The 27,986-nt window shown below is 47.1% G+C and overlaps 1 protein-coding gene across 1 annotated transcript in view; it reads left to right on the forward strand.

The window, feature by feature from the left end:
• The window catches only part of CHMP4B (charged multivesicular body protein 4B), a 46,506-nt gene extending 21,999 nt beyond the window's left edge, over positions 1-24,507 (forward strand). The window contains exons 2-5 of the mRNA XM_024743069.1: positions 19,911-20,088; positions 21,809-21,923; positions 22,978-23,104; positions 24,335-24,507. Coding sequence (XP_024598837.1) covers positions 19,911-20,088; positions 21,809-21,923; positions 22,978-23,104; positions 24,335-24,399 — 485 coding nt within the window. The 3' untranslated portion in view covers positions 24,400-24,507. The remainder of the gene's footprint in view (positions 1-19,910; positions 20,089-21,808; positions 21,924-22,977; positions 23,105-24,334) is intronic.
• Positions 24,508-27,986: the final 3,479 nt, after the last annotated feature.

Genomic DNA, 27,986 nt, shown 5'->3' on the forward strand with positions numbered 1-27,986 from the left:
CCTGTGGAGATCTGGCAAGGATAAAAATCTCATTAGAGCTCTCTCCCAAAGTTTTCAGGATCTCAGGCTGTTGTTGGGGGTTTTTAGTCCATTGAGGTAGTTTTCAAACTTTTTTAGCAGCTAGACATGGTTCAAATAAACTCTTGTGGAGAAGCAATGATGGCAGGTCCTTGGGCAGTTTAAACCCTTCTGGCTTGGTAGAAAATGTTTGGTTGTTTGAAGAACCTCTAAAACATTTTCCTTAAGCCCAGAGATCCTTGAAAACCGCTGGCTGAGGCAGAGTGACTGACCAGACTGTAGACATCGCTTCCCCCTCATTCATTCAAATGACGGGTCTATCAGGAGTTCTTGAGTTTGAGCCCTGGTCCGGGAAGATTCCACATGCCGCGGAACAACTAAGCCCGTGCGCCACAACTACTGAGCCTGCGCTCTAGAGCCCATGAGCCACAACTACTGAAGCCCATGCGCCTAGAGCCTGTGCTCTGCAACAAGAGAAGCCACTGCAGTGAGAAGCCCACGCACCTTAACAAAGAGTAGCCTCCACTCGCTGCAACTAGAGAAAAGCCTGTGCACAGCAATGAAGACCCAACGCAGTGAAAAAATAAATAAATAAGTTTAAAAGAAAACAAAAAAAAGAAAGACCACTGGTGACAAGTGGAGAAGGGACCAGAGGGGGCAACCCCTAACCCTATCACACACTCCCCTCCCCCTCCTTTCCCCAGCTCACACACCCCAGTCCACAGCCTAGTGAGCAAGCACCCAACACAGTCCCCTTGCCCCCAAGAACACACACCCAGCTAACCCCACAGGACCCTACCCTGGACACAGTCCTCTTGCTCTTGGGTCCTCATTGCTCCAGCTGCTGGGAGGGGCCTTCTCTCGGTGTGCTGTGGAGCTAGAAGCTGCGGCTTAGGCCAATGATCTGTGTGTGGGTAGAGAGGCTTTTTGAGCCCTTAAGGAGGGAGAGTCTGAAGTTGCCTTTCATGTTCCAGCCTTGATCCGGGTCTGCCAGAATTGAGAGGGGTGACAAATGGTTATGGGAGAGGAGGTGGGGATTGCTGACCACCTAGCTTCTCAGGGAGAATGAGTGTAGAAATAAGAGGCAGGAAACAGGACCTTAGCCAAACTCCCACCTTATCCCCCTGACCTAGGTGGCTGGCAGGGTGCATGTAGGGGAGGGAATGGCCCTGTCCTCTTGAGATGCACTTCAGCTTCACTTTCCTTTTGTTCTGAGAGCCTCAGAACCTTCCCTGTATGCATCTCCCCATATCTACTCTGGTACAGCAGATATAAACTGGGACTGTCCCGGAAAACCAGGATGTATGGTTACGCTACTGAAAACTTGGGGTAACCCAGTTCACACACACACACAAAAAGTTGCTGAGGGCAGAGGATAGCTATAAGAAAATGTCAATTCTGTTGTTATCTTTCTAGAGTCAGTAAGATCTGTGCAGAGGCTGTTGCAGTGGTAAAGGCATGGAGGAAATTCGGGGCAGCCGGGTTGGGAGATGGAAATAGTAAGGAAGTTGACCTGCAGAACTTGGTGGACCAATCAAGAACTCCTGATAGATCCAGGAGGTTCTGGCTTTGGGAATATCTGTTACCTTTTGCTCTAGCTCCCTCATTTTTAACTCGTTGGGGGTCATGGATCCTTTTGAAAATCCAGTAAGTGCTTCAGAAAACTACACATACAGTACACAGGAAATGTTGCATGTCATGTTAGGGATTCTGGAACCCAGGTTGAGAATCCCTGCTCCAGATTCTCTCCCCTGCTATTTTTCTCTTTTACCTAATTTCCTGAATTGGCCAGTTTGGTTTTAGTTGCAGGTGAAGGGGGACTTGTTGACCCATGACTGTGGGAAAGGGCAGGGTGGAGCTGATCTCTTTCTGCTGATTTATTGATTTACTGACTGACTTCCCGTGAGTCTGGGCCATGGCCACAGGCTGCTCTGGCTTATAGCTTTGGATCCTGGGGGTAAAAGAATTACTACCTCCTTCTACCCCCATTTCTCTCCTCTGGAATCTCCTGGCAGATTTTGGAGAAGGAATCTGATTGGCTGCTTGGGTCATGTGCTCATGACTAGACCAATCACTTATGGGGGAGGGGCTGTTCTGCAGCGCAGCTTGCGTCACAAGCCTGCTCCACCCCTATGGCCAGGGAGGCAGGGTCTGTTTGCAAAGGCTTGGAGTTTGAGGGGGTTGGTCCTTAGGAAAACAATTGCCCCTGCACTTTTCTCCTCGTCCCTGGTAGAGCTCACTGCTCCTGCTCATCCATTCTTTCCCAGCCCCAGTAGGGCCTGTGGAAAAGGACTGGAGACCTGGTTTTTGGTCCTAGGCCCACCCCTCCAGCAGGCTTTGGTTCAGTGGGGGTTTACTGAGCACTTATTGTGTGCCTGAACCTCCTGGGCCTTAGTTTCCTTCTCTGTACAAACAAGGTTGGATTTATTCCCCAAGAGTGTGTTTATCCAGCCGACCATCCCTCACTGAGCACCTACTGTGTACCAAGGATGCTGAGATAGAGAGACACAGTCCATCCGCCCAGGAGCTCACATTCTAGTTAAATTACAGGCAGTGTGATGGTGGAGATATGGGATAGGGTTCCAGGACTCTGAGGTTCTGTGCCCACATTTTTTGTGGACTAAGGCAAGATTGTCTTTTTCCAGAAAGGCGCCAGCTTCCTGTGGCTCCTCTTGCCCTCCATCCCTTGCTGCCATTTGGGTAAGGAAGGTGGTTTGTCTTTACAACCCTCTCATGTGTCTCTGATTCTAAAAGGAGAGGAGGCTGGTTTGGTTTTCTCTCTTACTTTGGAGAAACCCTGAAAAGTGTTTTTCTGCTGGCATTCCCCCCCACCACCTCCCCACTAAAGACCCCAGCTCCCAGACCTCTGTTGTCATCTAAGTTGCCAGGGTGCTGTCATGGTTGCTCAGGCAGAAGGGGGCTCTTGTTGGCATGGATTCAGCTGGAAGTAGAGGAAGAAAAGACAGCTGGAAAAGAAACATTTCATTCCAGCCTGGGAAAAGAAACCAAGGACAGGCTCTGCTTCCTGTCTGTTGCAGCCAAGAACCTGGTCAACCCAAGTAAGCCCTGGACCTGGTGCCTTCACTCGACTGCGGTACCAGACCACAGTGGCAGTGCCGGGCATTGTTAAGTTGTTCTTAATAAATGTTTGCTGTTTTAAGTAGAACTGCCTTTTCATATCTGCGGATGGGGAAGAAATTGGCTGTTTTATTTAAGTTACTTTTGTTTGTTTGTTTTGATTAGATAGTCATGTAAAGGGTACATAATTTTTAAAGTGCCTCCTCTGCCCCAGCCATTCAGTGTCCCTTCATGAGGCAACCGATTAAAAAGCCCAGAGATAGTCTCTGCAAATTACAGACATATACCTATATATTTTCCAGACACACATGCAGAAATGGTAGTGATCGGGTTACCTTTGAATCCTGTGCTCTTTACAGTTTTGTAAGAAATTACTTAGATTTGACCCACCCAGAAGTCCCTGAACTTTGTCTTCGCCGTATGGATTTAGAGAAGGTTAATTAAAATTTCAGGCACTACTTTGAAATTTGAAGTTCATATCTCCACAGAAAGACCTGCTGAGAATGGTCTTTCCCTTCCTGCCTCATCTTCTCTCCCCTGAGTCCCTAGTTTCCCTGAGAAATGGTATCTCAATCACCTGACTGCCCCTGCTGTGAGCCTGCAAGTCATTCCTGACTCCTTCTCCATTTCCTTCCCCTGTACTTTCAAACAAGTGATATAGGCCCATGGAGTCTTCCCTCCTGGTATCTCTCAAGTTCATCCTCCCCTGGTCAGACCCTCTGCTGTGGCCTTAGTTCAGTCCCTTAAATCCAAACCCTCTGGGTTATTGTAGTGGGTTGCCAGTGCTTTTTCTCCACACAGCCAGGGGGCTTTGTGAAGGGCAAATCTGATCACACTCCTGGCCTGCTTCAAAATTTTCACTGGCTTCCCTCTAACTCTGGAATATTAACAAGACATAAAACTTGTTCCTGCGTTTCTCTCTTGGGCTTTTCTGTTTCCTCCCTCCCTCATTCACTCCTGCCCTCCGTTCTTCTTGCCTGGGATAGGTCCCTCTTGGCTATCTCTTATCATTCTTTAAAACGTGTGATAACTCCAAGCGTTAGGTTCTCCTCTTTGGGGCGCCCACAGTTCCCTGTGCTTACCTCTCATCATATCGCATTGTCCATCTGTCTGCTGGTTTGTGAGCGCCCTCAGCCTTGGGGCTGTATCATTTTTGTCCCTGCTTTTGTAGCAAAGTGTCATGAGCAAAGTGTAATTCCTCATATAGTAGAAGGAGTATGGATTTGGGTTGTACAAGGTATTTGTCATTCTAAGTTGTCATAATACTGGCATGAAGTTGTTTGTAATATTCCCTTCTTTTCCTTTTAACATGTGTGGAATCTGTAGTGATGTTACACCTATCATTCCTGATACTAGTAATTTTTTTTTTTTTCTGATCAGTCTGGCTAGAAGTTCAATTTTATTCATCTTCTCAAAGAGCCAGATTTTTGTTTCATTGACCTCTATTGTTTCTGTTTTCTATTTTATTTATTTAATTTTTATTGAGATATAATTGACATATAACATTGTATTAGTTTTAGGTGTATAGCATACTGATTGGTGTGTATGTATGATCACCACAACAAGTGGTGACCCAATAAATGATCACTATAATAAGTGTAGTTACCATCTATCTATTTTCTATTTTATTGATTTTCACTTTGATCCTCATTCCCTTTCTTCTATTTTCTTTGGGTTTTCATTTGTTCTTCTTTTTCCGGTTTCTTAAGGTGGAAGCTGAAGTCACTGATTTGAAGTCTTTCTTCTTTTCTAATATAGGCATTTAGTGCTATAAAATTTTCCCTTTGTGCTTTAATGGCATCCCACAAATCTTGATATGTTGTGTTTTCATTTTCATTCAGTTCAAAATACTTTGTAATTTCTCATTTTATTTCTTTTTGGACCCACGGGTTATTTGGCAATATGTTATTTAGTTTCCAAATACTTGGGGATTTTCCAAAGATCTTCTGTTTGTGATTTCTCATTTAATTTTACTGTAGTCAGACAACATATTTTGTGTGACTTAAATCCTTTTAAGTTTATTGAGACTTGTATTATGGCCCAAAATTTGATCCATCTTGGTAATGTTTTGTTATACACATGAACAGAATGAGTATTCTGCTGTTTGTAGTGGAGTGTTTTACAAATATCAATTAGGTCAAGTTTGTTAATTTTATGTTGTTCAAGCCTTCAATATCCTTACTGATTTCCTGTCTACTCATTCTATCAGTTGTTGAAGAGAGTATTGAAATCTGACTGTGATTGTGGATTTGTCTATTTCTCCTGGCAGTTCTGTCCATTTTTGCTTCATGTATTCTAAAACTCTTATTAGGTATATAAACATTTACAGTTGTTATATCCTCCTGATAAATGGATCCTTTATCATTATAAAATGACCTTTCTTGTCCCTGGAAATATTATTTGCTTGTCTGATATATTAATTAATATAGCCACTTGAATTTCTTTTGAGTAGTGTAACCAAGGTATATCTTTTTCCATCCTTTTAGTTTTAGCCTATTTGTTTTTATAGTTGAAGTATATTCCTTGTAGGCACCATATAGTTGGATCTTTTTACTTTATTTTTAAAAATAAATTTATTTATGTATTTTTGGCTGCGTTGGGTCTTCGTTGCTGTGCACGGGCTTTCTCTAGTTGTGGCGAGCGGGAGCTCCTCTTCGTTGCGGAGCGCAGGCTTCTCATTGTGGTGTCTTCTCTTGTTGTGGAGCACAAGCTCCAGGCGCGTGGCTTCAGTAGTTGGGGCATGCGGGTTCAGTAGTTGTGGCACATGGGCTTAGTTGCTCAGGAAGGAAGGACCAGGAAGTCCCTTGAGCAGTTTTATTATGATGTGCTTTGGTATAGTTCTCTCATGCTCAGGGTTTGTTGAGCTTCTTGGATCTGTGGGGTTTTGGTTTTTATCAAATTGGAAAAATTTTGGCCATTATTTCTTGAAATATTTTTAAATTTACTCTTCTCCTTTGGGGACTCCAGTTACACTTACAGAGGCTGCTTGCAGCCATCCCACAGCTCACTGAGCTCTTTTCATTTTTAAAATTATTTTTTTCGGGACTTCCCTGGTGGCGCAGTGGTTAAGAATCCATCTGCCAATGCAGGGGACGGGCTCGATCCCTGGTCCCTGAAGATCCCACGTGCTGCAGAACAACTAGCCTGTGCACCACAACTACTGAGCCTGCGCTCTAGAGCCCCCGAGCCACAACTACTGAGCCCACATGCCACAACTACTGAAGCCTGCACACCTAGAGCCCATGCTCTGCAACAAGAGAAGCCACTGCAATGAGAAGCCCGCACATTGCAATAAAGAGTAGCCCCCACTCTCCACAGCTAGAGAAAGCCCATGAGCAGCAATGAAGACCCAACATAGCTATAAATAAATAAATAAATATATAAATAAATAAAATTATTTTTTTCTATGTTTCATTTTTGGATAGTTTCTATTGCTATGTCTTCAAGCTTACAAATCTTTTCTTCTGCAGTTCTAATCTGCTGTTAATCCCATCCAATAATTTTAATGTCTGGAAGCTCAACTTAAATCTTTTTTAAAAATATATCTTCTGTAGGTCTCCTTAACTTTAGTCTTTGCTAACTCTGACATCTGTATTAGTTCTAGGCTACTTGCAATTGATTGATTTTTCTCTGCATTATAGATAGTGTTCATCTGCTTCTTTGCAGGTAACTTTTGATTCAATATCAAATATTGTAAATTTTACCTTGTTGGGTGTTGGATATTTCTGTATTCCTATAAATATTCTCAAACTTTGGGCATAGTTCCCTGGCAACTGTTTGTCCTTTTGGGTCTTGCTTTTAAGATTTGTTAGGTGGGCCCACAGCAATGTTTATCTTGTATAAGGCTAGTTATTTCCTGCTGTTGAGACAAGACCCTTCTGAATACTCTACCCAAAGTCCTGTGAATTATGACTTTTCCAGTATGGCTAAGGAGCAGGCACTATATCTAGCCCCATGTGAACATCTACCTGGTACTGTTTTCTCTAATCCTTTCAAGTGGTTCTTTCCCTGGCCACAGGTAGTTTCTTCATACACACGTACTGTTCAGTATTCTACTGAATACTTGAGGGGGACCCTCTGCAGATCTCTAGAGTTTGTTCCTCTCTGCAGCTCTCTCCTCTCTGGTATGCTCTCCTGTGAACTCTAGCAGTTTTGGTCTCCCCAGACTTTCAACTCTTATCTCATCAACTCAGGAAGTCTGCCAGGGTCTGCCTGGGTTTTCTCTCCTTGCACTGAAGTCTGGAAACTCAAAGCAATAAACTGGAGCAATTGTAGGGCTCACTTTGTTTATGTCTCTCTTTTTTTAAAATAAATTTATTTATTTATTTGTTTTTGGCTGCGTTGGGTCTTCCCCAAGAAGTTGGCTGCGCGGCCATTCTCTAGTTGTGGTGAGTGGGGGCTACTCTTCATTGCGGTGTGCGGGCTTCTCATTGCGGTGGCTTCTCTTGTTGTAGAGCACGGGTTCTAGGCGCCCGGGCTTCAGGAGTTGTGGCTCGCGGGCTCTAGAGCACAGGCTTAGTAGTTGTGGCGCACAGGCTTAGTTGCTCCGCAGCACGTGGGATCTTCCCGGACCAGGGCTCGAACCCATGTCCCCTGCATTGGCAGGCGGATTCTTTACCACTGTGCCAACAGGGAAGCCTCCCCTTGTTTATTTCTCATCTCCCAGAATTGCTGTCCTTTTTTGCCTGATGTCCAGTGTCTTGAAAACCATTGTTTCATTTCTTTTAGGTGGGGAGGTAGATCATTTCCTACCATTCTTCTTGGCTAGAAGCAGGAGTGTGGATTTGAGTCTGCCAGTTATTCACAAGCTTTGAGAGTTTAGCAAGTTACTTAATCTCTCCAGCTTCCAATCTCCTCATTCATAAACGGGCTAAAAAGACTAATTCCTTACTGTGAGGATTAAATGAAGGAATAAAATATAAGGCTCTGAATAGGTGTTAGCTCAGGTTAGTATATGAAAAAAGAATGCAGGGCCAAGATTTGAGCTCCATGCAACTATTAGGAATTGAGAAGAGGAGGGAAAGAATCTAGGGAAAAAAAAAAAGCCAAGAAGAAATCGTTGTAGGGGCTGGGGAACCTCAGGCTAAGGGTATCTCCCTAGAGGCTGGCAGAAGAGATGAATTTCTGAGAGAGGATGTCAGCAGTCCTAGAACTTATAAAGAGATGGAGGATGAGGGCATCGGGGCCTGCAGTCTAACTGCAGTTACCTCTTCTCCCTGAATGACATTTGTGATTGATATTTGTGGCTAATGTTTGATCTGAGTGTTAACTTCCTCCACCCAGCTAGAGCAATAGAGTTCAGAGGCTGGAAGTGGTCTCTGATTTTTCTAACTCAGTTTGTGAAAATGAGATACTGCTAATTTCATTGGACAGGAAAAACTTGACTTGGGAAATGTATTGATGTTAATTACATTTTCGGGATCACACAGGGTCAATCAGAAATAACCTTTTGTGTTTGTTTCAACCAATCACTGGAAATCTTAGAGCTGTATAGTTTCACATATTGTTAGAGCTGGAGGAGGACCTCAGGAGGGAACTGATCCACTCTTCTCATATCCTTGATGAGGAGTCTGAGGTCCTAAGAAATGAGGGGGCTTGCTAAGTGACGTAATTTGGTCTTGGCAGAGTTAGATCTAGAAGCCGAATCCAGGAGCACAGGACCTGGGTTGCAGGTTCTGTCTAGTCAGAGGTCTCCCTAGGAGTAGTGGAAGGAGCATTGTCCAGGGGCAGGGCACCTGGCTTGGATTCTTCCTTGGCCATTACCTCTAACCATGTGACCTTGAGCAAGTTCTTGAACGTTTGGGGCTTCCATTGCCTGTCTTTAAATTGGGCATGACCTTAACTGCCTGAAGGCAAGAGGTTGTTCTCCAGAACTAAGATGTTGTGGGGTGGTCAGGTGTAAGGTGGTGGGCAGTGGTGGGTGCGGAGGTGAATTGGAGAGTATGTGCCCCTTCAAAAAGCACTGCTGCTACTTAGCTCCACTCGATTGTTGCCAGACAGCAGTGTGGGCTCAGTGTTGCCGGAAAATCTGCATTTTCAAAAGGAAGCCCCAAATCTGGATTTTTGTGTGAAATGTGCATTCAAATCAAATTTATGCATGAAGACATGGGACAACTAAGACAAATCTGTGGACTGTATGGGTGCGCAATCTTAGCCTCTGATAGCTGTTTAAACGAAATTCTGTGACTTGGTTGACATACAGGAAAGAACCTTGCCTTAGATCCCAGAACATAGGCTATCTGACTGTGGCCCTTAAAAACCAAGGGCAGGGGCTTCCCTGGTGGCACAGTGGTTGGGAGTCTGCCTGCCCATACAGGGGACGCGGGTTCGTGCCCCGGTCCGGGAGGATCCCGCATGCCGCGAAGCGGCTGGGCCCATGAGCCATGGCTGCTGAGCCTGTGCGCGCAGTGGGAGAGGCCCGCGTGCCACACACACACACAAAAAAAAAACCAAGGGCAGATCACTTTCCTTCCTGGGGTCCTAGTTCCCCAGCCTGGCCTCGAGTTACCCTTATCACAAGGAGGTACTTCCTGGATGCCTGCTGTTTCTAGGAAGTGGAACACCTCCTCTTCCTGCCCAAATTGAAACCCAGCTGCAGCAGAGCCGTGGGAAGCCATCATCTGTCCTTTCGGGGACAAGAGGATGCAGCCACACAGGCCTTTGCACTATTCCCCTGGGAGAGCCTGCTTCCCCTTGGCCATTTTCTTTTCCTCCTTATGGCCCAGGCCACTCCCACTGGCCCACTCTGGAATGATCTGCTGTTTACTCTGGGTCACTGCCACCTCTCTCCAAATGTAGTCCCAGAGAAGGTCCCAGACTCACTGTCCCTTAAACAAGCCCTGGACCCTTTGGTTTTAGAGTTCTAGGCATTCCAGTCGAGGTTAACACAGAAAAAAAGAGTGGACAAGTGACAGGAGTTTGAGAAACCTTACCAAGTTCTTATAGCTGTGGTCTCTGGGTCTTCTAGAATACAGAGGGGAGGTCATTTTAGGTCTTGGAAAAGATCTGGAGGCCATTACGGGGAGAGAGGACAGAGGGCCCAGCCCACTGGCCTCAGAAGAAATGACAGGGCAACGCTGGACTTTCTGGAATGCCCCCCCCGCTCCTTATCTCAGTGCTGTTCGGCTCCTGAGAACCTTAAGAAGCTTGTGGTCTAGGGAAGAGATAGGGCAAGCACAAGGAAAGAAGACATTTATTCTTTAAAACAAAAACAAAAGCCTCCCTACAAACTCTGTAACTATGTAGAATTGTCATCCCAAATGCAGAGGGGTTGATTAAATGGTTGGATTTTGTCACGCGTACGTCTAGCCAATTTAAAATCCACTAGACTTTTGTTGTTGTTGTTGTTAGAGGCTTTTACTGCCTGCTCTCATGGATTATCGATTAGTCGAGAGTTTCTGGGCAGACTGAGCTGCCCCTTGGATGCCTTTGGTGCTAGACTGCTGGCTTGTAGAATCTGTTGGGCAGGGAAGCACAGAGGCTCTCAGATCCCCAGACTCAGGCAGAAGCAGGCCAGCTGGTACAGGGTAGACGTTCCTTCGTGGAGTAAGAACATGCCCTTTACAGAGAGGCAGCCTGGCACTGATCCCATGCTTGCCACTGCTTAACTGTATGACCTGGGCAGGCGATAAACTCTTTGAACCTCAATTTCCCCATCTTGAGATGGGACACTACAGTACCTACCATGTAGGGTAGGATTTTTTGGGGGGGACCAGTGAGCACATAAAGCACAAGCCATGGTGCCTGGCATCCAAGAAGCCCCCCATAGGTGTTAGCTGCTGTTATATATTTCTCTCCACTGTGCCTCAGCTGTATACTGTTTCTTGGAGGGACACGCTGGGCTGGGGGAGGGACAGGAAGATACAGAGCTCCTCAGAGAGAATGTCAGACACGGGCAAGGAAAGAGAGGCGGAAAAGGAAAATGCTCATGTTTATCGAGTATTTTCAGCGATTATCTTTCTCACCTGTCCTTGGGGTAGCTATATCACTCTCATTTTCCATTTGATGAAGAGGTGAAATAATTCACCCCAGGCCAGTGTGACCCAGGGCCAGGATTCTGACACCAAGCCCTGTGCTCTTTTCTCTGTGCCCCAGTGCTGGTACAAGTCAACCAGGACAGAGGTTGATGGAGCTTGTGTTGGGTACATAATCAAGGTGGTATTAAATTGTTTTTTCCCAAGCTGTTTTTTGGGGGGTGGTGGCACAGGGACTCGTAGTGGTATTGGTTCTTCTTCTACTGAAATAGGCTTTGAGGAGTCCTGTAGGTAGTAATACCAGTGACCAACATGAACTGAACACGTGTGCATGTCCGGCCCAGTGCCAGGAGCTTCACATACATGTCTCGTTTTAATCCTCACAATAACTATGAGGTGGGTTTTATTATTACGTGAGGATTAGTGCGGTTAAGTGATTTGCTTAGGCTTTACTTGATAGTGCAGCTGAAACTCACAGCTGGACAACTGGACTCCGTAAATGACCATTGTAATTTGATGTGACCCGCATTTCCTAAGCTTATTTGACCGTGTCTTATCTTGCCTTTACCTTTCTTTACAGAACATACTTTCTGTTTGCTGTTTAAATGATTTTGAAGCAGTTTGTTAGATTGTTAATTGAGTGGGGCTTATTTCTTTCATCTCTGTCCATGTTAAACAGTTAAGGGGCTTTTTTCTTTCTCTCTCGAATTTTCCCTCGCAGGGAGTACTATACTCCCTGTGTGTTTGCTGATGAAGTCAGCCGGGTTTCAGGCTCTGCTTTCCTGGTCATACACAAGTACTTATTTTATCATTGCTAAATGGAGTGTATTAGCTCCAGGCCATGGAGAGCAAATTAGGGGAACTGGGAGATACAACACAGAGAAGGAGGCTGCTCTGATAAATGCTGTCTGCACCTCTAGCCTGAACTCTCCAGCTGTGGGGGAATAAACACAGCAGTGTCAGGGACAGCATTCTAAGGCTTTGGCAGGATGAGACCCTCTTTTCCACAGGTGAGCCTGGGACACTGAGTGACGATGAACACAAAATCGACTTTGGGCATTTTGGTTTTGGAGACCTTTCTGTAGGTTCCTAGCACCTTTATACAAGGTAGAGAAATGAGAGCCCAGTCCTGCCCCCGCCTTCTGAAACTACAGGCAGGATCAGCAGCACCCATTCTGAGGAGAGTCCTCTGGAACCAGACAGACCAGCACCTCTTTTCCGTTCGTTTTTCTTCTAAATGGGGACTTAGGAGAGCATATCAGGTAGCTTTCCGGTTCTTCGATGTGTTAGCATGAGCTTTTATTTTATTTTATTTTAATTTATTTTTGGCTGCGTTGGGTTTTCATTGCTGTGTGCGGACTTTCTCTAGTTGCGGCAAGCGGGGGCTACTCTTTGTTGCGGTGCGTGGGCTTCTCATCGTGGTGGCTTCTCTTTTTGCAGAGCAGGGGCTCTAGGCGCATGGGCTTCAGTAGTTGTGGCTTGCGGGCTCTAGAGCGAAGGCTCAGTAGTTGTGGTACACAGGCTTAGTTGCTCCGCGGCATGTGGGATCTTCCCGGACCAGGGATTGAACCCGTGTTCCCTGCATTGGCAGGCAGATTCTTTTTTGCAGTACGCGGGCCTCTCACTGTTGTGGCCTCTCCCGTTGTGGAGCACTGGCTCCGGACACGCAGGCTCAGCGGCCATGGCTCACGGGCCTAGCTGCTCCGCGGCATGTGGGATCCTCCCAGACCGGGGCACGAACCTGTGTCCCCTGCATCGGCAGGCGGACTCTCAACCACTGCGCCACCAGGGAAGTCCCAGCGTGAGCTTTTAAATAGGGTTTGCAAAAGGCAGAGTTTATGATTGGATGAAAGAGCATTAGGACAGTTTTCCTTATGCCAGGGGAGCTGCTGATTTATTTATAGCAACTTAATTTGGAAGTAACAGAGTTGAGGTAGTAGAAAGAGCCCTGGGCTGCAGACCTGGGTTCTAGTCCTGATTCTTCCTCTAACTCACTGTGGGATCCTTGCAGGCCGTGTCACCTTTTCTGGGCATCATTTTTTCCCTGTTTCTAATGAGATGGGTTGGACTTTGGGATCTCCGAGAATCCTTCAAGCCCCCTCTGCTTTTGATGCCAAGATTGTAACTCTCGTTTGGTCAGGGTTTGGCAGGACATCCAGTGCCATGTGGTGCAGGGATGCTTACTGACAACCGTCCCTGCAGGAGGATGGGTTTCTTTGACATTTGTGGTGAACTTTGTAGTTTTGACTTTAGGTCTTTTCTTGCCCATACACAGGGCAGATGACAGGTGACCCCAGCGAAGTGACTAGTGGCTTGAGGGCCAGGTGTGGTTCTCCTGGCTGAGGGTACACTGAACATCTGAGGTTTATTCATGGTCACAGTGAGCAAGGAGCATCTGACTGATTGCTGGAGGTGGGCAAAGCAGGGCTGCCTCAGCTTCACCGGCTCCCTGCCTGCCAGTAGCTCTGCCGTGACCAAGCCACTGAAGGTTCTTCCGAATTCTCACTTAGCGTTGCATTTGTGGGTAAGTATCCCCTGGAGTGTGTTTGTGTTTTCTATGTAGTTCATGCTGAGAGTGGGAAAGAACCAGCGCTCTCCTCCTCTCCCAGCCCTTGGACCTTCTGCTGCATGAATTCAAATGTAGAATCTTGAGTCTTTGAAAGGACTCTAGACGTCATCGTTCATTCAGTGAGAGGATATTACTGGACCCTCCTTCTCCCCAATGCCTGAATCTCAATGTATTAGTCATTAGTGTACAGTTATGAGATCTTAGCATCTGTTGAGATGCCCTGGGCTAATGGCCTCTATTCTGAATGCCCCCAGATCAGGGCAGGCAAACTTGCCCTCCTCAGCAACTCTTCAAAGATAAGTCTTAAGTCTGCCTTTGCCGAGGAAAAAGGAATGTCCTACCTAGTTGTACCGAACTGATGCATTCTTTGAAAATGGTTTTGCTACCAGTCACTAACAGATGCCTTGCAGAAGGAGTTTCTGGTCCTGGGTGAATGTCTTTTCCACTGGTCTCTCTGCTTCTTAGGGTATCTCTTCTGTATTTTTTCTTCAAATAGCTGTTTAGAGTTTCTAATGAAGCAACTGTCTGGAGACCAATGTTTATTTCAACATGGTTGGAGTTGTTTTTGCTTCAGCTTTCAGAGCCAATAAAGCTGGTTATTAGATTCTGTAATTGCTGCTGTAATTACTCTCTTGGAACCAGCAAAGGCATAATTAAATATGGAGATTCCAAGGACTATTTTTTTCCATCTAAAAGCAACCTTTTAAACTTCTTTTGGCCTGGGGTAGATTTCAGTTGTTACAGCATTGTGTTCATGTGGTTTAGATGAACTCCTTGTTAACCCAGTACTTGTTTTTATTTTTTTTCCATTCCCCCCCACCAGTTTTATTGAGATATAATTGACATATAACATTATATTATTTTTAGGTGTATAGTATAATGATTTAATGTTTGTATATATTGTGAAATGATTATCAAAATACATTCAGTTAACATGCATCACCTCACATGATTACATTTTTTTTAAACTTTGTATTGAGAACTAAGTACTTGTTCTTTTAAACCAACCATCAGGAATTTAGAGAAGTATAAGGCAAGATACTAAGAGCTAGCACATATTTATGAAAAACATTGGGTCTGGCCCTTTTGGCTTTGGCTATATGTAGAAGCAAATTTTTGTGGTCAGCAATAAGATTGGGATGGAGGCTGTTTTACTTGAAGTGGAACGGTCTGCAGGAAGAGAGGCATTTTTACTCATTTAGCTTGCCCTAAGTTATACTTCACCAGTGTGCCACATGTTTGTAAGATACGGGGTGGTTCAAGTGCTCTGAATATTTATGTTTACACATATTTTCGCAGCCCAAAGGCTGACCCCATGTCAAATTTCAAGGTTACTCTATTCATGAACCATGTATGGAAAGGGGGAAACGAATCACTTACCCTTTCACTTTGGGGTTCTCAACTAGCTGAGAAATACACACAGGATTTAGATTGGGGTAAACAAATGGACTGTCTCTGCCAGAAGCCGTCCTGGAGAGTTCACTGCGAGGAGGGGAAGAGACTGTGTGAACCCTGCAGGCAGGAAGGGGAGCCCTAGAGGGCCAGGCTGTTCACTCAGGACTTTTCCTCCCCTCAGACAGGGCACACCTCGTGGCGAGGATACAGGGGGAAGGGTGGGCCCTTGCAAAAGTTCCTGTTTTATGGACCAGGACGAATGCAGGGAAAGAATGCTGCCCAATGACTGTTTTAGCCAGTGTTTCAATGACATGTTATCTTTTCTCCATTGAGTAAGAGGTACACAGGAGGTAAAATATGGGTGTACCCCACATGAGGGACCCTGCAGAGTATATGAAAAACTTAAAAAAACAGGTGAAATTGGAGATTCCGTTTAATATATATTAAGCACTTGCTGTGTACCAGTCATTGTGCTGGATGATGGTTTGTAAAGATGAATAATATAAACATTATTTCATTCATGGGGGACTCTTGCTTACCTCCCTGGTATGTTTGGGTGTTTGTTTCCAGATAATTTATTGCTTGGGGGATTTTAGCAGTGGGGTGTAGAGCAGAGAAATGCCAGATTGCCATGCAAGGAGTCACTGCCAATTGAAAATGTATTCGAGCAAAAGTTAAAACTATTCTAAACCTATGATGTTAACAGGCAAGGAATGGTTTTAAAAATCAGAACATAGCTAACTGTATAAAATCAAGGCTCCCGCTACACTCAGGACACTGAGAAGCAAGGCAAATGTCATCTTGTTGTTTGTTCTTGAGAACTGTCCCAGTGTCACTTGCCATCATCCCAAGCCCGTGTGGGAAGAGCAGAGGCCTGGGGGTTTATACAGACTAGTGGTTGAGCCTTCCCCTCCTCTCATAACAGCAGGATGAGCCACTCCACCTTTCTTTTCTTTTTCTTTTTTTTAAATTTATTTATTTTATGTATTTACTTTTGACTGAGTTGGGTCTTGGTTGCTGCTCGAGGGCTTTCTCTAGTTGTGGCTAGCAGGGGCTACTCTTCGTTGCAGTATGCAGGCTTCTCATTGCAGTGGCTCCTCTTGTTGCGGAGCATGGGCTCTAGGCGCGCGGACTTCAGGAGTTGCGGCGCGTGGGCTCAGTTAGTTGTGGCTCTCGGGCTTTAGAGCGCAGACTTAGTAGTTGTGGCACACGGGTTTAGTTGTTCCGCGGCATGTGGGATCTTCCCAGACCAGGGCTTGAACCTGTGTCCTCTGCATTGGCAGGCGGATTCTTAACCACTGTGCCACCAGGGAAGTCCCCACTCCACCTTTCTGATCCCCAGTCTTGTTGGTGTGGATCTGGGATCTGTGCCCTTGGACCATGCGGGAGGATTGAATGAGGAGGTGGGCAGGACTGCAGCAGCCGCCCTGCTTGCTTATCATGCAGCCGGTGCTCATAACACCTATTGAATCTTGACTGGTGAACAAGTTGTTAGAGGCTGGGCTATGCTGTGAGTGATGGGGGAGGCTGAGGAGGACCTGGGAAGGGGGTACATGGAGGGACATGGGCCTCAGAAGGCTTGAGAATCACTTGTTGATTAGGGTGTGTCTAAGTTGGTTTCTGTGGAAAAGCAACACAGTATCCGGGAAGTCAGGAGGAAGCAGCCCCAGGCCCTGAGCATTTGTATACCAGGACTCTCCCCAGATGCCTTCCATCTGCTGTGATGGTCAATGGCAAAGGGATTCGGAACTGGTGCTGGGGCTCCCGGAACCAGGCTTGTGGTGAGAATCCCAGTCCCTTGCCTCCCGCAGGGCCTTGCAGGCTACATTAAACCACGTGGAGGCTTTGTCCTGTGGGCAGAGGGAGCTGTTGCGGGTTCTTAAGCAAAGGAATGGCATGATTGGATATGTACTCCCTCTTCTGTGATCCCACAGTTCCCTGGATGCTCCCTGCTGCACTGGATGGTGCCTCCAGGGCAGGGTCCTGTCTTGTTCATTCATTGGGAGGCATAACAGTTAGTATGGCAGCCCATATAGACTTTGGAGTTCCATACCTGGCTTAATCCCCTCTCTGCTGCCTACCACCTGGTAACCTGAGTTACAGAACCTCTCTGAACCTGTTTCCTCATCTGCTAAAAAGGGTGGTCATTTCTACCTTAAAGGGTTGCTGTTGTGAGGTACTTACTTGGCAAGCATGGCTTAGTACTAGCAGAAGGTGAAGATGTTCAGTAAAGGGTCTTGGGGACCCCTGGGTGTGACTGCAGGTTGGATTTTTTGAAGTCATAGGCCATCTGGCCATTCATACCAGAATGAGGGAGATAACAGGTTGAATGGCTTTTCAGCTTTTAGAGGCACATTTCATTGTTCTTCAGATTTTTAGCAGTGTTTCTTTAGCCTGCTTTATCCTTTGGCTGGAGGAATTTTCCTGGTGGTTTTTGTCTGCTGCTTTTATTTTTAAATTTTTATTTATTTATTTATTTATTTGTGGCTGCATCAGGTCTTCATTGCTGCACGCGAGCTTTCTCTAGTTGTGGCGAGCAGGGGCTACTCTTCATTGTGGTGCACGGGCTTCATGGGCTTCTCATTGTGGTGGCTTCTCTTGTAGCGGGGCACGGGCTTCAGTAGTTGTGGCATGCGGGCTTCAGTAGTTGTGGCTTGTGGGCTCTAGAGTGCAGGCTCAGTAGTTGTGGCACACGGACTTCGTTGCTCCATGGCATGTGGGATCTTCCCAGCCCAGGGCTCGAATCCGTGTACCCTGCATTCAGGGCAGGCGGATTCTTAACCACTGCACCACCAGGGAAGCCCTTGTCTGCTGCTTTTAAAGGAACTATGGACTGCTTACATGCAAGCCAAGGCCCTATTTCCTTGGCAAATGATTCTCAGGGTGCTATCCTAGGCTAACAGGGAGCTTTAATGGAAGGAGTACGGGACCTATTCAGGTGACATATGGAGAAACCACAGCCCTCTTGGGGAGGTGATTGACTGTTGCCTACAGCCTGCAGGAGGTGGCTTTGGTATGGAGCTGGGGGGGCATGAGTGCATGGGTGCATATGTGTCTACATATGTATGTGAGGCTAGTGCTGTCCAGGCCAAGGCAGGTGCCGGCAGCCAATTCCTTCTGCTTGATTCTGTGCAGAGCCTCCTTCCTGGCTTCGATGCCCAGCTAAGATGTGTGCTAATGATGCTTTTCAGTGTAAAGAGGGGAACTAAAATAGTAAGGGGAGGGAAGCCTGGGTTTTGAGTCGGGAGGTGTGGTTTGGCCCTTGTTCTGCTACCAAGTCATCTTGATCCAATTGCTTGCCCTGACTGAACCTTAAAACGAGATTATCTCCTATAGCCTAAACACACCAGGAGGCTGAGAGTGATGATGGCATTGATTTGACCAAATGGTCAGACTCTAGATTAGTCCCTGACAGGGAGTTCTGTCTTTATTTCACTTGTGCTGTTTTCTATGATAGGGAATGCTATAGTTATCATCTTCAGGCATGGGGCTTTTTGCTTTTGTTGAATACATTTCCAGAAAGAAATTACTGGGTCAGAGGGCAGAAACAATATTATGTCTGTTGCTGTGTGTTGCCATGTTACTTTTCAGAAACATTATAACAATTTACAGTGGCCGGCTGTGTGTGAGATAGCATTTTAAGCCCAAATGATCCAGTGTTTGCTATAGTCGTTATTTATTATTTTGTTATTTAGTTGACATAAAATGATACTTTAAAGCTGCTTTGGGCTTCCCTGGTGGTGCAGTGGTTGAGAATCTGCCAGCCAATGCAGGGGACATGGGTTTGAGCCCTGGTCTGGGAAGATCCCACATGCCACGGAGCAACTAGGCCCGTGAGCCACAACTACTGAGCCTGCGTGTCTGGAGCCTGTGCTCCACAACAAGAGAGGCCACGATAGTGAGAGGCCTGCGCACCGCAGTGAAGAGTGGCCCCTGCTTGCCGCAACTAGAGAAAGCCCTCGCACAGAAACGAAGACCCAACACAGCCAAAAATAAATTAATTTAAAAAAAAAAGATACTTTACCTTAGCAATGACTTCTGAGGACTTAAAAAAAAAAAGCTGCTTTATAATAATTAGAGCTGCTGGTTTTTTGGGTGTGCACTATGTTTAATGTTGTGCTAAGTGTTTCTGTTATGTTATCTCATTCACAGTGAACCTATCAGGGAGGCTAAGTAGCTCACTAAGTCTGAGAGCTGGGGTTTGAACCTAAGGCAATTTGACTTCAAAGCACATTCTTTTTCTGGGTGTCCTCCATGCTTTGATTTGTATGTGTGCGGTTACCAAAGAGTGTGAACTTTTGCTTATGTGCCTGACTGCATTTTGAAGTGTGTGAATTTTGTATAATTTTCTGCTTTTTACAATTTACTTTTCGCTGCGTTGGGTCTTCGTTGCTGCGCGTGGGCTTTCTCCAGTTGGGGCGAGCAGGGGCTACTCTTTGTTGCGGTGCGCGGGCTTCTCATTGTTGTGGCTTCTCTTGTTGCAGAGCATGGGCTCTAGGCACATGGGCTTCAGTAGTTACAGTATGCGGGCTTAGTAGTTGCAGCACGTGGGCCCTAGAGTACGTGGTCTTCAGTAGTTGTGGTGCGTGGGCTTAGTTGCTCTGTGGCATGTGGGATCTTCCCGGACCAGGGATTGAACCCATGTCCCCTGCATTGGCAGGTGGATTCTTAACCACTGTGCCACCAAGGAAGTCCCTAGTATAGTTACCTTAGAAAATTGAATGTGCTTTTTGTGTAGGAGAGATTATTAGCCCTCTGTTATAGTGGAAGCAGAAACTGAAGTGCATCCATCACATTTAGGGAGAAGGCTCAGTGAACTCTAGGACATTGCCCTGTATCTGGGCTCTCTGAAACCCTGTTTTCTTCCCCCTGTGCAGCTGCCCTCCAGGCACTGAAGCGCAAGAAGAGGTATGAAAAGCAGCTGGCACAGATTGACGGCACACTGTCAACCATCGAGTTCCAGCGAGAGGCCCTGGAGAATGCTAACACCAACACCGAGGTGCTCAAGAACATGGGCTATGCCGCCAAAGCCATGAAGGCTGCCCACGACAACATGTACGTGGCCACCCACTGGTGGAGGGGGGCACCCATGTGGAAGGGCAGTGCTGGCCCTGGAGTGCCTCAATCCCGAGCCATGGCCTTGGGCAGACCCCTTGACTTATCCATTCAAGCACCTGAGTTTGTTTTAATTTGCATTCTTTTTTGGAACTCCTTTTAAAATGGATTATATGCCCTGCTGCCCTCGGAAGCAGATCTCATGGAATGAAACAGTGTTTTCTGAGTAATTCAGGGTTATTGGGATGAATATAGAGTTTCAAGCTGGAAAGGTCCTTAGAAGTTTCTCTCACCGAAGCCTCTGATCATCAAGGTGGGGAAGTTTGTCCCAGGGAGGGGAGGTGACTTGCCCTGGGTTTGTGTAAACTTGGATAGAACTGGGATTAGAATCAATGCCCGTGACTTTCGCCTCGTGCTGTCAGGGGTCCTGAAAAATGTGGTACATTTGAGGGCTTTAACTCCCTCTCTTCTTAGTTCTGTTTTTGATGGAATTTTCTGCCTCCCCCCTTGCTCTTGGGCTTTGGCTATCATGTTGACAGTGTTCTTGACCTCAGCATTCCTTCCTTTATGTGGCTACTTCTCATATACAGTGGCCGAAGAAACTAGATAACCGAGCTTGTTATATTTGTAATTAAAGGCCAGGGTAACACTAGGCTCCAGATGAGGGCCTCTCCCAAACAGAACAAAATTCTGCATTTGTTTTAGTGCTTGAACTTGGCATTGTATATTTGGGGGTGCTTGGAGCACTTTTTTGCTTCCTTTGGGTACTCAGCCGCGCTGTAGAACAGGGACTGGCCAAATGCAACCTGTGGGCCTGCTGCCAATTTTTGTAAATAAAATTTTATTGAAACACAGTTGTGTCCATTAATATATATTGTCTGTGGCTGCTTTTGTGGCACATGGCAGGGTTGAATTTTTGTGACAGATCGTATGGCCCACAAATTCTAAAATATTTACTGTTTGGCCCTTTACAGAAAAAGTTTGCTGATCCCTGTTCTAGAAGTGTGGGATTGCAGGAAAAGTAGCCTTCAAATAACTGAGCTATCGTCTGAGGGGATGTTCACTGGACTGAGCCTCCTGAGTGAGGTCCATGTCTGCTTCATGTCCATGTTCTCCAAGATGCCTGGCGCACAGCACGTCTCAGTGAATACTGTGCATGCCTTGAAGTATACATGTGTATATTATATTGATTAATTGTAAGTTTATATGATTGACAGTGTTATAGAAAATAATTCTGCATTGTTTGCTTTTCCTTTGGGGCCTAGTAGAGGAGCCATAAGTGGATCTATGTAGATGGGAAGGGTCTGTCAAATGGCGTGGCTCTGTTTTATGATTTGTGATTTTACCTCCCCCGGTGCAGAGTTACCCTTGAGCTTGAAGAGCTACTGGCCCAGGAGTTCAAGTCCCATGGTCTCATCCAACGTGTTTACCAGTTTGCATGAGAGACCCTGACAATGGCACCTAACTTTGCCAAGCCTTATTTCCTTAGGGTGTTGGACTAGGCAATGTCTAAGGATGCTTCCATCTTCTTGATTCTGTGATCCTCTATTTTAAAGAGGAGGAGGAAGACAAAGTAAAGACAAAAAAATAATTCCTCAGAGGGAGTAATTGTGGGGCTGGGGCTGGGCAGCAGACTGCGGGGAGCGGGGCTTCTGCTTCTGCCTCACAGGCCCTCTTTACACAGACTGTCCAGCACGACATCTGTCTGTTTCATTTAAAGGGACATCGATAAAGTTGATGAGTTAATGCAGGACATTGCTGACCAGCAGGAACTTGCAGAAGAGATTTCAACAGCTATTTCAAAACCTGTAGGGTTTGGAGAAGAGTTTGACGAGGTGAGTGGTTTCATGCAGATCACACAGGCTTCACAAGTGATTCCTGGGCTGCCTCTGATGTGCTCTTGAAGCCTCTCTGGCAGGGAATATGTAGTTTGGAAGTCACCAGTTCTTGTCCCTCCAGAGACTTGAACATAGACAGGGCATGGTATTAACCCTCCCTAATTCTGGGTTTTGAGGGCTGCTTTCACTGTTTGGGGAGCTTAGGTGGAGTAAAGGAGCCTTTGTTGGGACCCCTCAGCAGACTTCAGGTAAACATTGGTTTCAACAGGTAGTTACCTGCACCTTTCCGTGGTGAGTCCTGGGCTCAGAGCTGGGGCAGCTGAGGTCACCATGCCCTGGAGAAGTTTACAGGATTTGCCCTCAGACAACTCTGATGTGAGATAAAGGTGAAGCCAAGGAAGGAACATTTACACCTGATCCCCCCTGAAGGATCTGTCTGGAACTTGGCCACCTACCAATTTCTGCTGTGGCAATTAGAACGTTGGGTCTCTTAGGTTTTTAAAATACAGTTACAGGCCCTGTACCTCATTCTGCCTTAGATTTGAGTGCACTGAAGGTCAGGCTCTCTTCATCAAACCTAATTCTTTGTGCTGATTCCCACTGTATAGCTGAGGAAACAGCCTGTGGCTCTTACCCTTGGCTCACAGCACCAGGCTTTTCATGTTTTCAGACTGGAGTTTGATGGACTAGTCAAGTTCATTTCAATTCAGCAGACATTCCTGAACATTCACTCATTGCGCCCAGTTCTGAGATAAGGAAATGGGAACGATAAAATACAGTCCCTTTCCTCAGAATGCTCACAGCCTGGTGCAGGGGCCCCAGATGTAGACAGCAATAATAGCTCATAGTGTGTTACGTTCACCAGTAGAAGTATGTTTAGGATGTTTGAGTCACAGAGTGTGGACCTGGAGTTCATCTCCCCTCTGACCTTCTCAGAGGGGCTGTGGGGCTTTTAAAAAATGAGCCACCCCCTGAGCCATCAGCTAAGAGGTACCACTGGAGGGGCTGGGATTCCAAGGTTGTCTCTCATTTTTGTGTTTGCTTTTACCAGGATGAGCTCATGGCAGAATTAGAAGAACTAGAACAGGAGGAACTAGACAAGAATTTGCTGGAAATCAGTGGACCGGAAACAGTCCCTCTACCAAATGTTCCTTCTATATCCCTACCATCAAAACCCAGTGAGTACTTTTAGCCACAGTCATGACATACCCATGACCCACGTGGTGGGTAGTCTTGTGGTTGGTTGGCTTCAGTTTGGGTCCTGAGTTGCCCAGAGTTGAGAACCAGATAGGATCTGTTGTGACAGCCCTAAAGACAGTGTCACCTGCTCTTTCCTAGTTTCTCTGTAGAGCAGGGTTTCTTAACCTTGGCACTGTTGACATAGCCAGACCATTCTTTGGGTGGGGACTGGGAGGGGGCCCTGTCCTGTGCTCTGTGGATCTCTGGCAGCACCCATGGCCTCTACCCACTAGATGCCAGTAGCATCCCCCTCCCCAAGTTTTGACAACCAAAAATGTCACCGGAGTTTGCCAGATGTTGGGGGGTGGGGCGGGTCACAGCCAGCTGAGAACCATTATTGTAGAGTTACTCTCCCTGTGCCACCAAACAAGGGGAGAGTTTGACAGCTCTTGCTCCCCGTCTAGTATCCTGTGCTGTGCACACCTGTAAAAGCTGGGGCCTCCGAGGTTGCCGCGGTAGGAAGGAAACAGCTTTGGCTTTTTTAGAAACCTGGTTCTATAAAACCTTCACTTCCTTCTTCCTTGCCCGCGCCTCCCGCCGCCCCGCACTGTTTCACCCTTGGGTAGAAGTTTTCCACACAGAACTTCTAGAAAAGGTGAAGCTGCTTGATTTGGCATGGAGAGAGAGGCCAGGGAGCGGGGTGTGACCAGGCTGTATCACCTCACTCTCCCACAGATCAAGGGGAAGTGGCCCCTCTAGTCGAGTCAGCTGCCCGGGGTGGGGTGGGGGCAGAGGGGGTCCGGAGGCCATCCAGCAAGCTGCCGGTAGCGTATAGAGGTGGCTTAAGCCCTCGAGGTGGAAAGGGGTGGCGGGCGGGGATTAGAGCTCTTCCGGGGTTCTTCCCGCTCGCCCCCACCTTGCATGCTCTGGGACTGAGGCCATGCATGGAGCCTGATGGACTCTCAGTGTAGAGTCCTCCCCGCTTTGTCTGGCTCCGGTGTGGGGGGAGGGGAGGTGCTGGGGAAAGTGTGCCTGGTTATCTGGAGTTGTATGTTGCAGCTTTTAGGCACAGAGAAGCAGTCTGCTGATAGCCTGGAGATGAGGCTGGCTGCAGGGGCGGGGCTGTTTTGTAGACACCATGTAGCGCAGCCCTGGCATCCAGCCAGAGTGTGTGGCGAACACTGCAGCCAGCCTTCCTAAACTAAACAGCTTTTCCTCTCTTCACACAGCCAAGAAGAAGGAAGAGGAAGACGACGACATGAAGGAATTGGGGACCTGGGCTGGATCCATTTAACTGGTCCAGCGCGGGCTGGGCCCAGACAGACTCTGGTGGCCTGCGAGGCGGGCAGGCGCGTGCGTGTGTGGGGCAGGCAGGCCGTGGTGCAGGCAGGTTCCATCGCTCTCGAATAAAATGTAGCCTCTGTCCTTTTATGTCAGCTGACTTGTCGCACATCTCTTTGTAAGACTCGTATGGTACTGGCAGAAGAATCATTTTTTTAAAGCCATAGGCTTTTCCTTGTCCTTGGTTGTAATAATGCATCTGATTTTTGTTTCCTCAAGAGCTGTATTTCTGTCCATCATGTGTGTACTGGCCCCTGTGTTTCCCACGCTGGCCCACTCCTCTCTCCCACTCGCCTGGTCCTTTTGGAGTTTGTGACACTGATTTGAAATGGATGGTGTTCTTTTGAGAGCGTGTGAGATTGTTAGAGTTAAATTCCAGCTATACATTTTTCTAACATAGCTCTAAGGTCCTTGTTGCTGTTTGTGATAACTGAGAGATAACTCATTGGAAACATGTGCATACATTTATATTCAGATGAAGTTATGGTTTGCACCATCTATTAAATATCTCGATTAATTTTCATACTTTGCCATTGTGTTTAATCATTCTGTCGTTTGCTTTGGGAGTTGGCCCTTTCCAGGCCAGCGTCGTATCCAGTGGAGTCTGTAGAAACATGGAAGACTTGAGCATGATGTGTATCAACAATTTGAACCAAGAGCAGAGCGTGTCTTACTAGAAATGTGTTTAGGTTCCAGAAGCCATGGATCTGTGACCTTCACCTTGCTTGGGGACCCTCTGGGCACAGTTCAGGAGTGAGTTTGTGCTTGTGTGGCTCCAGGGTCTTCCCTAGTTCTCCGTCAGCATCCGTGGGCAATGCCAGCAGGACAACAGACCCTCCACCTGTTGGAAACATTGGTGTGCCCACTGACTAGGCCCATCTGGTGCCTAGTCAGTGGGGTGGGGTGGAAGCGTAGGGCAGTGACTGAGAATCTAGCTCACAAGTCCTAGTCTCAGGTCTGCTGTGACTTGCCCTGTGACTTACCCGGCCTCTTCCACTGTCTCTAGTTTTCCTTAGTCTTCTTATACCTTAAAAATCTGATGAACACTGTGGACCCGCTCCTTCAGAAAAGTGGGTCTATGCCTATTCATCCCTCCTTCTGCGTGCAAATTGGCAGAATTGAGAGGATCGCCCTCCAGTACCCATCCCCAAACCTCTTGAGATTAAAACCAACCTGATAAACAACAAGGTCCTACTGTAGAGCACGGGGAACTGCATTCAATATCCTGGGATAAACCATAACGGAAAAGAAAATAAAAAAGAATGTATATATGTGTATAACTGAGTCACTTTGCTGTACAGCAGAAATTAACACAACACTGTAAATCAACTCTACTTCAATAAAAAAATAAATAAGAAAAAAAAAGAAACAAGTCAAAAAAAAAAAAAAAGGCAACCTGAGTTCACAATTAAACACGCCATCGCTCACTGGGTGTCAAGCTGTCCACCTGCCCTGGATCACATTTTCCCATCTGTGAAACAGTGGGGCGGGACCAGATCATTTCAGATGTCCTGTCTGAGAGGCTGCTCCTGCCCTGCCCCTCACCCCTCACTGGTTCTCCTCCCAGGGCTGCCACACTTAGAATCAGGACTTGACCACAGTAGCTTGAAAATTCATGACTTGTCTGGATGTTGGGTGTGGACGTTCTCAGAAGTTCTTTTCACCTCAACAAGAATCTAGTGGCAATGTTTGCCGCCATACTCCATCTTGTCAGCCTGCAGTTGGTGGTCCGAAGGCATCATTTAGTGTGGGAAATGTAGAGTGGACATTATGCTCTTCTCGTCAACTGCCTCAGGGGCTTCTCACCCCAGGAATAGGTGATGGGAGCTGGCACATCCAAGCCTCCAGCTCTGGCAAGCCCGAAGCTAATTCTTGGGCAGTGTCTGGGGCTCCTCTGAGAAATAGCTGCTTAATCCTACTAGATGTGGGCTTTGTGCCGGGCCTGTGGGATGCGTTGTTCAGTAATGTCCAGTCCCTTTCCTGCTCTCTGGAGGTTCTCAGGCTGGAGAGAGAAGCGACCGTATCAGGATTCCTTTGCTACAAGCTACAGAAGATTCAACTGATGTAAGCAGTAAAGACATTTACTTATCCATTCAAAACTTATTTATTGAGCACCTCCTGTTGCCAGGCACTGTTCAAGGCACTGGGAGTGTATGCAACAGGCCAAGGCCCTGCCCTCAAGATGTTTATATTCTAATAATCTCAGGACAAGAAGTCTTAGGTTGGGGACTTCCCTGGAGGTCCAGTGGTTGACTTTGTGCTTCCACTGCAGGGGGCATGGGTTCGATCCCTGGTTGGGGAACCAACATCCCACGTGCCATGCAGTGTGGCCACACACACACAAAAAGTCTTATGTTGGCCGGGGGTTTGGATGGGGGCGGTGGGGGCATGGGGGGAGTCTGGATTTGTAGCAGTGGCTCAACTGTGTCCTCAAGAACCAGGTTCTTTGTATCCTTCTGCTCTACTCCCCATGGACATTAGCTTTTCCTTATCTGGCTTGCTGCCTCTTGGTCATGAGATGGTCCTTTATCACACACCCGGGGTCTAGAGGCAGGAGGAGCAGCAGTAGCCAGATTTTCTTTCACCTCCGCCCAGGTTAGCAGGAGGCCAGCCTTTCCCAGAAGTCTCTACACAAACTACCCCGTGTCTCATGGGCCATAATTGTCACATGGCCACTTCTTGCTGCAAAGGTATCTGGGAAAGTGGGGACCAGACAAAGGGGTCCAATCAGGATCCTCCACTCGGGGTGCAGTTGGGGGCCTCCCTTCCCGGAACCCATTACTGCCCGCTTGATATCTGGACTAAAGTGGGTTCTCCAGAAACCCAGGAAGGAAGAAGAGGGGATGGTTGCTAAGTGGCATCAAGTATCCGCCTTGGAGGCAGACACCAGAAACCAGACAGATGGGAGATTACGTGCTTCAGTTGCTTCTAAAAAGCAGATTGGGGGCTTCCCTGGTGGCGCAGTGGTTGAGAGTCCGCCTGCCGATGCAGGGGACACGGGTTCGTGCCCCGGTCCGGGAAGATCCCACATGCCATGGAGCGGCTGGGCGCGTGAGCCATGGCCGCTGAGCCTGCGCGTCCGGAGCCTGTGCTCCGCCACGGGAGAGGCCACAACAGTGAGAGGCCCACCTACCGCAAAAAAATAAAAAGCAGATTGGCTCCTGACGGGTTCCTTTCAAACCCCTCAATCTGCCTCCACCCTCTCCTCTTCTGTGGTTGGAAAACTAAAGGTATATTGGAATTACCCAGGGAACTTGTTAAAAATTTAGTCTCCTGGGCCCCATCCCCAGAGGTGGGTGGGGACCCAAGAATTTGCGTTTTAACAAATGCCCTGGGTGATTCTGATGTAGGTGGGCTGGGGCTACACTTTGGAGCACTCAAGTGGACGAGATAAGGCAGAATGGCTTACGTGGGCCCTCCGTGACCTGCCCCCGTTTCACCTGCCCCCGTGTCTCCCCTTTATGCAGGCTCCAGCCCCTGGGCCTTCCTCTGCACACAGCCCGCCTCATCCTGCGTGGGCTTGCTGCTTCCTATTCTGCT

The sequence above is a fragment of the Neophocaena asiaeorientalis genome, unplaced genomic scaffold (genome assembly GCF_003031525.2).
Source record: "Neophocaena asiaeorientalis asiaeorientalis breed wild unplaced genomic scaffold, Neophocaena_asiaeorientalis_V1.1 scaffold82, whole genome shotgun sequence".
Classification (NCBI taxonomy): Eukaryota; Metazoa; Chordata; class Mammalia; order Artiodactyla; family Phocoenidae; genus Neophocaena; species Neophocaena asiaeorientalis.